This window comes from Camelina sativa, chromosome 11 (genome assembly GCF_000633955.1).
Source record: "Camelina sativa cultivar DH55 chromosome 11, Cs, whole genome shotgun sequence".
In the NCBI taxonomy this organism is placed as follows: Eukaryota; Viridiplantae; Streptophyta; class Magnoliopsida; order Brassicales; family Brassicaceae; genus Camelina; species Camelina sativa.
Genome location: NC_025695.1, coordinates 23,241,217 through 23,253,009, shown reverse-complemented (window position 1 = coordinate 23,253,009; position 11,793 = coordinate 23,241,217). Strand labels below are relative to the sequence as shown.

General features: G+C 34.1%; 1 protein-coding gene across 4 annotated transcripts; it reads left to right on the top strand.

Annotated features, from left to right (window-relative positions):
- LOC104724098 (chaperone protein DnaJ) lies at positions 7,597-11,016 on the top strand. Of its 4 annotated transcripts, XR_757520.2 has the most exons (4): positions 7,597-7,701; positions 8,162-8,244; positions 8,857-10,355; positions 10,493-11,016. XR_757520.2 is itself a non-coding variant. In XM_010442544.2 (3 exons), the coding sequence occupies exon 3, from the start codon at positions 8,991-8,993 to the stop codon at positions 10,260-10,262; it is 1,272 nt and encodes a 423-aa protein (XP_010440846.1). In that variant the 5' UTR covers positions 7,597-7,701; positions 8,162-8,244; positions 8,857-8,990; the 3' UTR covers positions 10,263-10,478. The 4 variants fall into 4 exon arrangements, 3 of the variants coding, with proteins under 3 accessions (XP_010440846.1, XP_010440847.1, XP_010440848.1); XM_010442544.2 differs by lacking the exon at positions 10,493-11,016 and having other exon boundaries at positions 8,857-10,478; XM_010442545.2 differs by lacking the exon at positions 10,493-11,016 and having other exon boundaries at positions 7,603-7,701; positions 8,861-10,478.

Below are 11,793 nucleotides of genomic sequence, written 5' to 3'. Positions count from 1 at the left end.
GGAAAGAGTTTACAAAAGTAGATGCAAAAATTAACAATCTCGAAGAGCGAGCAAGACAATCAACCCGAACATTGGATGTGCGCGGAGTAAGCACGAAGGATGGAAAAGATGAACGAAGTACACCAAGCTCTTCCAACAGGTTGGAGAAGGCAGGCCAATCATCGGGGGACTGCACCCTCGCCACTAGTTCAGCACAATCTGTCTCGAAACTCTGACAATCAACACCCGCCACCAAAATGGATGTCATCGCCCAGATCAACGCATGAAGCTCCGAATGTAGAGGTGAAGGACCGCGTCGCTGACTGCGTGCCCCCAAAAGCAACAAAACATCCTCACTATCGCACATGCACCAGCCTAACCCTTCCAACGGATCTGGAGCCTTCCAAGAACCATCGACCTGACACCGGGGCCCCGGGTCCCGAGCCTCCACGGGTAAAGGATCCAAAGGAGCCGAAGTGAAGGACTTTGCCTCCTCCCATAACAACTTATCAGTAATCGCCTGATTAATGATATCACCTGGCTCTGCCTCGATACCCTGAATAACTTTTTTATTTCTATCTTTCCAGATAGACCAAACAATCCATGGGAGAAGTAAACTTGTATATGTGACTCCGGACTGGGAACATGCCCGTCAATATAGGAAATCTAGGTTCGGATAAATAGAACCATAGGGGAAGCCATCAATGCATAAGTCCAGCGGGGACAAAGCCTAAATTTGACGCGAATGGGGGCATTCAAAAAGAGCATGATTGATAGTCTCCACCACCAAACCACAACGTTTACATAAGGGATCACACCTGACTCCCCTATGAACAAGGCGTTCCAACACATGGAGGGAACCAGAAGCAACCGGCCAGAAGAAATGCTGAATCTTCTGAGGAACCTCAAGTTCCCAAGCCTGCGCCCTAAGAACCGTACACGTCGGTCAATATTCTACCTCTTTAACTAAATCACGGGCAAGCCGGTAGCCAGACTTCACCGGATACTTCCCTGATTTAGTAAAATGCCATATCAGCTTATCCGGTCTATAGGATTTATTGATCTCCATAGATAAAATGATTTGTATATCCGCTGGATCCATGAACTCCTCTAGGATTGGAAAATGCCATTCCTTGGTAGTCGGATTAATAAAATGATTGACCATTAAATTGGGATGTAACTGCCTCCCTCTACCATTAGCAGGTCTTGGTTGAGTATCTGAATCCACAGATCTCGCCAAACCGAGACGTTACTGCCGGAGCCTATCGCCCATCGTGAACCATGTTCCACCAAACCTTTTGTTGAGAAAATACTCCGCCAAGCAAATGAAGGGGAATAAGGCTTCTTGGCCTGTAGAGGATGTTTATTCCGAAAATACCTTCCTCGTAAGACCCGAGCCATCAGAGACGTAGGATAGTGAAGTAACCGCCAATACTGCTTTGCCAACATTGCTTCATTGAACTGTTCCAAAGCACGAAAACCCAAACCACCATCACATCTATCCTTACACATCTTATCCCAAGCAACCCAATGTAAACCTCTTGCCTTATCATTCGACTTCCACCAAAAATTTGAGATGGCAATCGTTAGGTTAGACGTTACCCCCATTGGCAATTTAAAACAAGACATAACATAAGTTGGGATAGCTAACGCAACCGATTTAATCATTACTTCCTTTCCACCTTTCAATAAAAGTTTTGCAGACCAACCATTCACACGATCATCTAATCGGTCACTAATGTAACTAAAAACCTTAGTTCTTGAACCATGAAGATTTTCCGGAATACCCAGATACGACCTCATACCACCTTCTTTGGAGATTCCCATTACGGATTTCAATTGAGTCCTTAATTTAGGGGTAACTTTTTTGCCAAACATGATTGATGACTTCTGTAAATTAACCTCGTGTCCCGACGCTTTCCCATAATTTTCTATGATGTCCATCACCGTAGTACATTCAGCTACATCAGCCTTACAGAAAAACAAGCTATCATCAGCAAACAACAGATGTGAGATTGTGGGGCAATCTCGAGCTAACTTGATACTCGAAAGCCTATGTTCTCTTTCAGCCTTCTTAATATTGGCAAGTAAGACCTCCGTACATAGAATAAACAAATAAGGAGATAGAGGATCGATCCCCCTGACGGAGTCCCCTCCTTGGCTTAATATAACCTTTAGGCTGACCATTCATAAGGACTTGATACGAGACGGAAGAAACACACCACATAATCCAGGAAACCCATTTACTATCAAACCCCAGCTTAACCATAACTCCTTCCAAAAAATCCCACTCGACACGATCGTAAGTCTTACTCATATTTGTCTTGAATGCCAAAAACTCCGATTTACATTGAGAATTGGTATTTAAGCCGTGAAAAAATTCTTGGGCCACCAGGATATTATCTGTTATTAACCGGCCTGAAACGAAAGCCGACTAGGTTTCAGAAACAAGAGATGGAAGAACTCTCTTGAGCCGGAAGCACAGCACTTTAGAGATAATCTTGTAACACACATTACAAAGACTAATCGGCCTAAATTCCGTCATCCGTTGGGCTCTTTCCGTTTTCTGTCTTTTTTAAAAAAATATTCTTATAATGATCCTAACAATGGATTTTGTTTTAGAATTAGGTTTCTCTATTCTGTTTATTTTGTAACGATTTACGTAATATCAAATTACACATTCCTAGTAAAATCCTTCTCAATCAAAAACTAATAGATAATTTCATAATTCTATCTATTTAAGAGGCTAAAGACCTAAAATTACAATATATGGCACTTGACTCAGTCTTTCTAAAACTGATTCTATATGAGTTTCAGTCTTATTTTGACTATTATTATTTGAAATTGAAATATTTTGTTATTTTTTAACGCAATTGTAAATAATAATTCATTGACTTTTCTAGTCCATCCAAATCCAACTTTCGTTTTGAGGATATAGAGAAAAACAGAGTTTAATTCTCTAATCATGTTTACTGATTATGTTCGTTTTGGATCGATTTACTTAAATCCGCGTTAAACATCCCGAATATAATATTTCTTATACAAGAAATTTTTATAATTCCTTGAACATAGAACATTGGAAAACTAAAATAACGTCAATAGAACATGTCCACTATCCTTTTTAAACAGAATTTACTAGAATCTCATTTTGATTATTGTTCTTTAAATTCAATACATTCTTATTTTTAATACGTCAATATTCAATTTTTTTCCTTATTTTGTTTGATTCAGATCTAATCACCGTTTCTTCGGATATATAAAAAAAAGATAAAACTTTACAATACTATAAAAACTGATATCAGTTTTTGAATCAAATTTATCATTTTGGTTGTATTAGATAATTTGCAATATTTTAGATCAATTCACATAAATCTAATTAAACTCCTCAATATCTAGAGGTCTACACTATGCTCCACAAGTGTGGCTATAGTAGTACACTTGTAATATTAAATTACACATTCCTAGTAAAATTATTCTCAATTAAAAACAAATAGATAATTTCATAATTCTATCAAGTTGGGAAACTCAAGACCTAAAATTATAATATATGGCACTTTACTCGGTGTTTTTAAAACCGATCCTCTACGAGATTCAATATTAATTTGTCTATTCTTATTTTAAATTTCAATATTTTTTGTCATTTTTAATGCAATTGTAAATTATTAATCCAATTATTGATTTTTCTGGTTTGATCCAAATCCAACTTTCGTTTTAAGGATATAGAGAAAACATAATCTATACAAACTGTGTTAAAACTGAGTTTAATTCTCGAATCATGTTTTTTTATATTTTGTTCGTTTTGGATTGATATACTTAAATCCGCGTTAAACATCCCGAATATAATATTTCTTATACAAGAAAATTCTATAATTCCTTGAACATAGAAGATTGGAAAACTAAGATAATGTCAATAGAACATGTCCACGATCCTTTTAAACGGAATTTACTAGAATCTCATTTTGATTATTGTTCTTCAAATTCAATATGTTCTTATTTTTAAGACGTCAATATTCGATTTTTTTTTTCTTATTTTGTTCGATTCGGATCTAATCTCCATTTTTTCGGATATATAAAAAAGATAAAGCTTTACAAAACAATAAAAACTGACATCAATTTTCAAATCAAATTTATCATTTTGGTTATATTAGATAATTTGAGTTATTTTAGATCAATTCACATAAATCTAATTAAACTCCTCTATATCTAGAAGTCTACACTGTGCTCCACAAGTGTGGCTATAGTAGTACACTTGCGATATTAAATTACACATTCCTAGTAAATTTCTTCTCAATTAAAAAACAAATAGATAATTTCATAATTCTATCTAGTTGAGAGACTCAAGACCTAAAATTACAATATATGGCACTTGACTCGGTGTTTTTAAAACTGATTCTATACGATATTCAGTCTTACTTTGTCTATTCTTATTTTAAATTCAAATATTTTGTTATTTTTAATGCAATTGTAAATTAAAATCCAATTATTGATTTTTCTTGTTTGATCTGAATCTAACTTTCGTTTTAAGAATATAGAGAAAATATTCTATACAACTGTGCTAAAACTGAGTTTAATTCTCGGATCATGTTTTTTTTTATTCTGTTCGTTTTGGATCGATTTACTTAAATCCGCGTTAAACATCCCGATTATAATATTTTTTATACAAGAAATTTTTATAATTCCTTGAACATAGAACATTGGAAAACTAAAATAACGTCAATAGAACATGTCCACAATCCCTTTTAAACAGAATTTACTAGATTCTCATTTCTATTATTGTTCTTTAAATTCAATACATTCTTATTTTTAATACGTCAATATTCATTTTTTTTTCTTATTTTGTTTGATTCAGATCTAATCACCGTTTCTTCGGATATATAAAAAAAAGATAAAACTTTACAATACTATAAAAACTGATATCAGTTTTTGAATCAAATTTATCATTTTGGTTGTATTAGATAATTTGCAATATTTTAGATCAATTCACATAAATCTAATTAAACTCCTCAATATCTAGAGGTCTACACTATGCTCCACAAGTGTGGCTATAGTAGTACACTTGTAATATTAAATTACACATTCCTAGTAAAATTATTCTCAATTAAAAACAAATAGATAATTTCATAATTCTATCAAGTTGGGAAACTCAAGACCTAAAATTATAATATATGGCACTTGACTTGGTGTTTTTAAAACCGATCCTCTACGAGATTCAGTATTAATTTGTCTATTCTTATTTTAAATTCCAATATTTTGTCATTATTTAATGCAATTATGAATTGTAACCCAATTATTATTTTTTCTTGTTTGATCTGAATCCAACTTTCAATTTAAAAATATAGAGAAAACATAATCTATACAACTGTGTTAAAACTGAGTTTAATTTTTGAATCATTTTCTTTTTTTATTATGTTCGTTTTGGATCGATTTACTTAAATCCGCGTTAAACATCCCGAATATAATATTTCTTATACAAGAAAATTCTATAATTCCTTGAACATAGAAGATTGGAAAACTAAGATAATGTCAATAGAACATGTCCACGATCCTTTTAAACGGAATTTACTAGAATCTCATTTTGATTATTGTTCTTCAAATTCAATACGTTCTTATTTTTAAGACGTCAATATTCGAATTTTTTTTCTTATTTTGTTCGATTCGGATCTAATCTCCGTTTTTTCGGATATATAAAAAAGATAAAACTTTACAAAACAATAAAAACTGACATCAATTTTCAAATCAAATTTATCATTTTGGTTATATTAGATAATTTGAGTTATTTTAGATCAATTCACATAAATCTAATTAAACTCCTCTATATCTAGAAGTCTACACTGTGCTCCACAAGTGTGGCTATAGTAGTACACTTGTAATATTATATTACACATTCCTAGTAAATTTCTTCTCAATTAAAAACAAATAGATAATTTCATAATTCTATCTAGTTGAGAGACTCAAGACCTAAAATTACAATATATGGCACTTGACTCGGTGTTTTTAAAACCAATTCTATACGATATTCAGTCTTACTTTGTCTATTCTTATTTTAAATTCAAATATTTTGTCATTTTTAATGCAATTGTAAATTATAATCCAATTATTGATTTTTTTTGTTTGATCTGAATCCAACTTTCGTTTTAAGAATATAGAGAACATATTCTATACAACTGTGTTAAAACTGAGTTTAATTCTCGGATCATGTTTTTTTTTATTCTGTTCGTTTTGGATCGATTTACTTAAATCCGCGTTAAACATCCCGAATATAATATTTCTGATATAAGAAATTTTTATAATTCCTTGAACATAGAAGATTGGAAAACTAAAATAACGTCAATAGAACATGTCCACTATCCTTTTTAAACAGAATTTACTAGAATCTCATTTTGATTATTGTTCTTCAAATTCAATACGTTCTTATTTTTAATACGTCGATATTCAATTTTTTTCTTATTTTGTTCGATTCGGATCTAATATCCGTTTTTTCGGATATATAAAAAATATAAAACTTTACAAAACTATAAAAACTGACATCAATTTTCAAATCAAATTTATCATTTTGGTTATATTAGATAATTTGAGTTATTTTAGATCAATTCACATAAATCTAATTAAACTCCTCTATATCTAGAAGTCTACACTGTGCTCCACAAGTGTGGCTATAGTAGTACACTTGTAATATTATATTACACATTCCTAGTAAATGTCTTCTCAATTAAAAAGAAATAGATAATTTCATAATTCTATCTAGTTGAGAGACTCAAGACCTAAAATTACAATATATGGCAATTGACTTGGTGTTTTTAAAACCGATTCTATACGATATTGAGTCTTACTTTGTCTATTCTTATTTTAAATTCAAATATTTTGTCATTTTTAATGCAATTGTAAATTATAATCCAATTATTGATTTTTCTTGTTTGATCTGAATCCAACTTTCGTTTTAAGAATATAGAGAACATATTCTATACAACTGTGTTAAAACTGAGTTTAATTCTCGGATCATGTTTTTTTTTTATTCTGTTCGTTTTGGATCGATTTACTTAAATCCGCGTTAAACATCCCGAATATAATATTTCTTACACAAGAAATTTTTATAATTCCTTGAACATAGAAGATTGGAAAACTAAAATAACGTCAATAGAACATGTCCACGATCCTTTTAAAACAGAATTTACTAGAATCTCATTTTGATTATTGTTCTTCAAATTCAATACGTTCTTATTTTTAATACGTCCATATTCGATTTGTTTTTTTTATTTTATTTGATTCGGATCTAATATTCGTTTCTTCAGATATAAAAAAAGATAAAACTTTACATAAACTATATAAATTGACATCAATTTTCAAATCAAATTTATAATTTGGGTTGTATTAGATAATTTGGGTTATTTTAGATCAATTCTCATAAATCTAAGTAAACTTCTCTATATCTAGAGGTCTACACTGTGCTATCACACCAGATAAGTGTGGCTATAGTAGTACACTAGTACACTTTGATGAGGTCATAACTATTACTATCCCAAAGTTTTTGGTCAATTCTGTTATAAAGTAGATAATAAGAGGGTCATATTAAAAACCTCCTAAGTTAAATATAAAAGTTAAGCCGCAATTGAAAAAAAAAAATCTGAAACGCAACTTTGGTGGTGTTTGTGAATTCTAGCGTTTTCTCTCGTCGCATCTTCTTCTTTTCATCTTTGACCCCAAAACTTTGCAAATCTGCTACAGGTGTGTCGCTTTGTTGCTCTTCACGTCGTATTTGATACGATTCCTGATACGATTGATTGACTGATTACAGATTTCGACATTGTCTTTTAGATTTAATTAACTTTTGATGTTTTCAATCCCGTTGGAATCAGGTTGCGTTTCGAATCGAATTTTTTTTTTTAGAGGGTTTTGAGTTTTATGAAGTTTCTAGGGTTTTTTTTTTTTTTTTTTTTTTTGATGAATCTAGGATTCGATTTGGCTATTTACTCTTGGATTTTGTTGGATTTTTCCACATTTTTCTTCGGGTTTTTTTCTAAACCACACACATTGTAGCAATATTATTAAGCTTTGTTTCTCTATGCTTCTGAGATTTTTGTAGATTTGTTGATTGATGTATAGAGTTGATTTCTCAGTGACGCATGATTGAGAGCTGTTTCTGTTTCTTTAATGTTGATTGATCTTGTTCTGTTTAACTTTGTAGCTTGGAAGCTTTCTGGGAAGTTCTATTTTTGAAGTTCATAGCACCAACAGCTTCTTAGTGTAGGGGGTGTTTTGTTAACTCTGGTAAGTTATGTTTTGACTCCTAAGCTTTTCGTTTTTGTTTATATTATTATCTCCTCAAGCCGCTGAATTAAGTAACTTGTGAAATATGGGTTTTATTGTGGACATGCTAAAGAGTTGCTGGTTTGTGGATTTGCAATTAGAGTTCATTGGGTTGTTCTTGTAGCCTAGGCTTTTAGTTTAGTGTCTCTGTTTGCTCGGTTGTTTTATATGTTTATTTGTATGTGTTAGTAGGACTTACCATTGGTAACAGATCTTTGATAGCTAGGCTGCATGTGCGTAGAGATGATCGCAGTGAACCATTGACATGTATGTATATAAAGTTAAATTAAATGGTGCTAACTTAATATCTGTTAATTTTGCAAAGACTACTTTCACTACAAAAGGTGCCTCTGGTTTGCTTGGTTTTCTTACATGTTAATTTGTATGTGTTAGTGGAAATTAGTCAATTACCATTGGTATCAGATCTTTGATAGCTAGGCTGCATGTGTGTAGAAGATGATTGCGGTGAACCATTGACATGCTAAATTACATGGTACTAAACTAATATCTGTGATGCGTTTTTACTTGAATCCCACTTATGTTAACACCTCTATATCTACCTTTTTTCTTTAGACAGAAAAGTTGCCCTCCTTGTAAGCAAAACATATAGCCTAGGCATTGGCAAATCGCTCAGATCTTGGAGAATTTCTTCGGAATTTAGAAACTTGTTCACTACAAACATTGAATGATAAGGATACACGACAGGCATGGAGTGCAACAAGGACGAGGCGGCAAGGGCAAAAGATATTGCAGAGATGAAGTTCAAAATGAAAGACATTTCTGGGGCAAAGAAATTTGCCTTGAAAGCACAGAGTCTGTATCCAGAGATAGAAGGTATTTCTCAGATGTTAGCAACTTTGGATGTGTATATCGCTGCAGATAACAAAGTAAAAGAGGATGTCGACTGGTATGGAATACTCAATGCAAGTCCGCACGATAATTATGAAACGTTGAAGACCAAGTACAGGAAGCTTGCTCTAATGATTCACCCCGATAAAAACAATTCTGTTGGAGCTGAAGGAGCATTCAAGCATGTTTCTGAAGCTTGGAAATTCTTGTCAGATAAGGATCAGAGAGCAGCTTATGATCGTAGGAAAAGTTTGCACTCAGTTTATCAGAAGGTCTCAGTTTCATCTTCTAATAATGGTTTCTGCAATTTTGCAAAGACTACTTTCACTACAAATGCGAGGACGACGGCCCAGAGGAACAATCCGCTGGCCCAGAAGAAGAATCCGCCGGCCCAGAAGAGCAATCTGCCAACCCAGAAGAACCATCCGCAAAAGCCAGTTGGTGATACACAGAAAACAGGACAGACTGATCATCAGACAACAAAACCGAGCTCATGTACTGCATCCGGGTCATCAGAACAATCAAAGCCAGATACTTTTTGGACAGTCTGCAGGAGATGCATGATGCAGTACGAGTATCTAAGAGTTTATGTCAACTGTAGCCTTCGGTGTCCTAATTGTCTACAATCGTATTTGGCAGTAGAAGTCCCTAAACCAGGTATATCAAGCCGTTGGAGTAGTTTCAGCCGTCTAAAGCGAAACCTGGATCCAAAGTCAGCTGCAAACCACAATACTACTTCAGGTTTGTTTAATAGCTCCAAGTGGACTTTTTCAAGAACCAGCAATGCAGCTCATGCTGCAAGTGTGGTTCAACAGGCTTATGATAAGGTAAAGAAAGAACGCGAGCAAGCGAAAGCAACTGCGATAAGAGAAAAGAAGAATGCCAAAAGGAAGAGCACAACTGATTCTTCTGCTTCTGGTAGTTCGGTTAAAAAGAGGAAAGTGCGTGGAGAAACTGATATCTGTTGCTCTAGTGGAAGAAATGTCACTTACCATGTGACTGGTGAAACCGGAAACAACATGGGGAAGTTAGAACATGGAACGAAAGGGAGAGAGGACAAGTTGCCTCCTAGAAGAACCCAGAGAAAGACTGGCAAGGTGGATGTAACAAGAGAAGTAAAGCCGTGTTAGCATTCTGACTTGGTTGAGGGAAGTTTGAGTTATGCAGGCATAATTGTGATTGATAGATTCTCCAGGCTATAACCAGTCAGTAGGATATCTTCTGTAAGTTGGTGTCATTCGTTAATCTTTTGGTTCTAACATTGTAGAGAGGGATGATGAGTCTTTTTGGGCAGAAGTCGCAAACTGCTTTCCAAAATTTTTATAACAGACTCAGTGTTGTGTCAATTTGTGTGTTGTAGCAACGATGACTCTTAAGCAAATGCTCTGTTTAAGTGCTCAAAAAGATTGCTACGCTTTCTCCAATAACGAGTTGCTTCGAGGAATCAGACGTGTTCATTCATGTCTAGCACGAACAAATCAACTAGGATGCGGACTGACTGCAAACTCGTTCTGCATCTGGTTAACCAAGACAGGTCTCACACCTTCATGCTCCAGATAGTAGACGAGGGGACTCTGAAATACGTAATAGCTTGTTCGCCCGCCCGCACTGCCTCCATGACCTCCACAAAGAACAAGACGGATCAAATGCTTAAGCTTCTCTGAACTCATCCCACCGGCTGAATGAATACGAGCCTACCACCCGAGGTTTAGCAAAATGCTCAAGTCTACAACCATTTTCTTTGTTCGTTTTAATTGACTGTCGTTTTGATCTGTCATACAAAACTCAAATCTTATTTCACACCAATCAAATTTATCTGTCATCAATATACATTGATACAAAACTACTGACTAGACTAGATAGAGGTTAATACTGCATTTTTTTTTTTTGTGAAGATTAGGGAAAAAAAAGAAACTATAAAAGATTGTAAATATTAAAATATTCGGGTGACATGTGGAAAATACGTGATAATATGAGGTCATATTTGAAAGTTTCCCAATTAAATGTGGAAGCCGCTGATATCTGAAAACTCAGACACACGAGAGAGAATACAAGATCGCCGTTTCTAGGGCTCTTTTGGTGTCCTCTTCCTCTCGAGCTTGAATCCTGTAATCGCCAGCACAGTTCGCAAAATTTCAGGTTTCTCTCTTCTACTCCTTTCGATTTCGATAAGCTTCTCGATAATTAAGTTCGTTTTGCTTTTTAGGAGTTGTTTTTAAACCGATTGATACACAGCCTTATCCTGAACGATTTGGTTTTGCTACTTCCTTAAGAACTTGATATCGAATTCCACTTTTTCTTATCTGGGATTGACGAAATTGAACTCCTTTGCCGTTTAATTTCGATATTGACATAGTTATTGCTTCGGCGATTTCTAGGGTTTCGTATGAAATCTAGAATTTTTATTTTGTGATGATTAGTTGGGTTTTGAGGATTTGTTCTTGTTTTTGTATGTATGGGTACAAATTGTCAAGCTTTATAGCTTGATGTATTTCCTAATGTGTTGACAATTTCTGTTTCAGGTTGTTTTGGCTCGTAGGCTAATTTTATTTGTATCTCTCTGTATTTTTTTCGTAAAACATGGCGGAGATACAGACAAATGGAAGGGCATACGAGTCACTATTGGAAAAGGTTCTTTCGATGAACATTCTTTCTTCTGAC

Bases quoted from the DNA above. Each gene is read 5' to 3' on its own strand.
- LOC104724098 (XM_010442544.2), top strand. From the start codon at position 8,991: ATGGAGTGCAACAAGGACGAGGCGGCAAGGGCAAAAGATATTGCAGAG.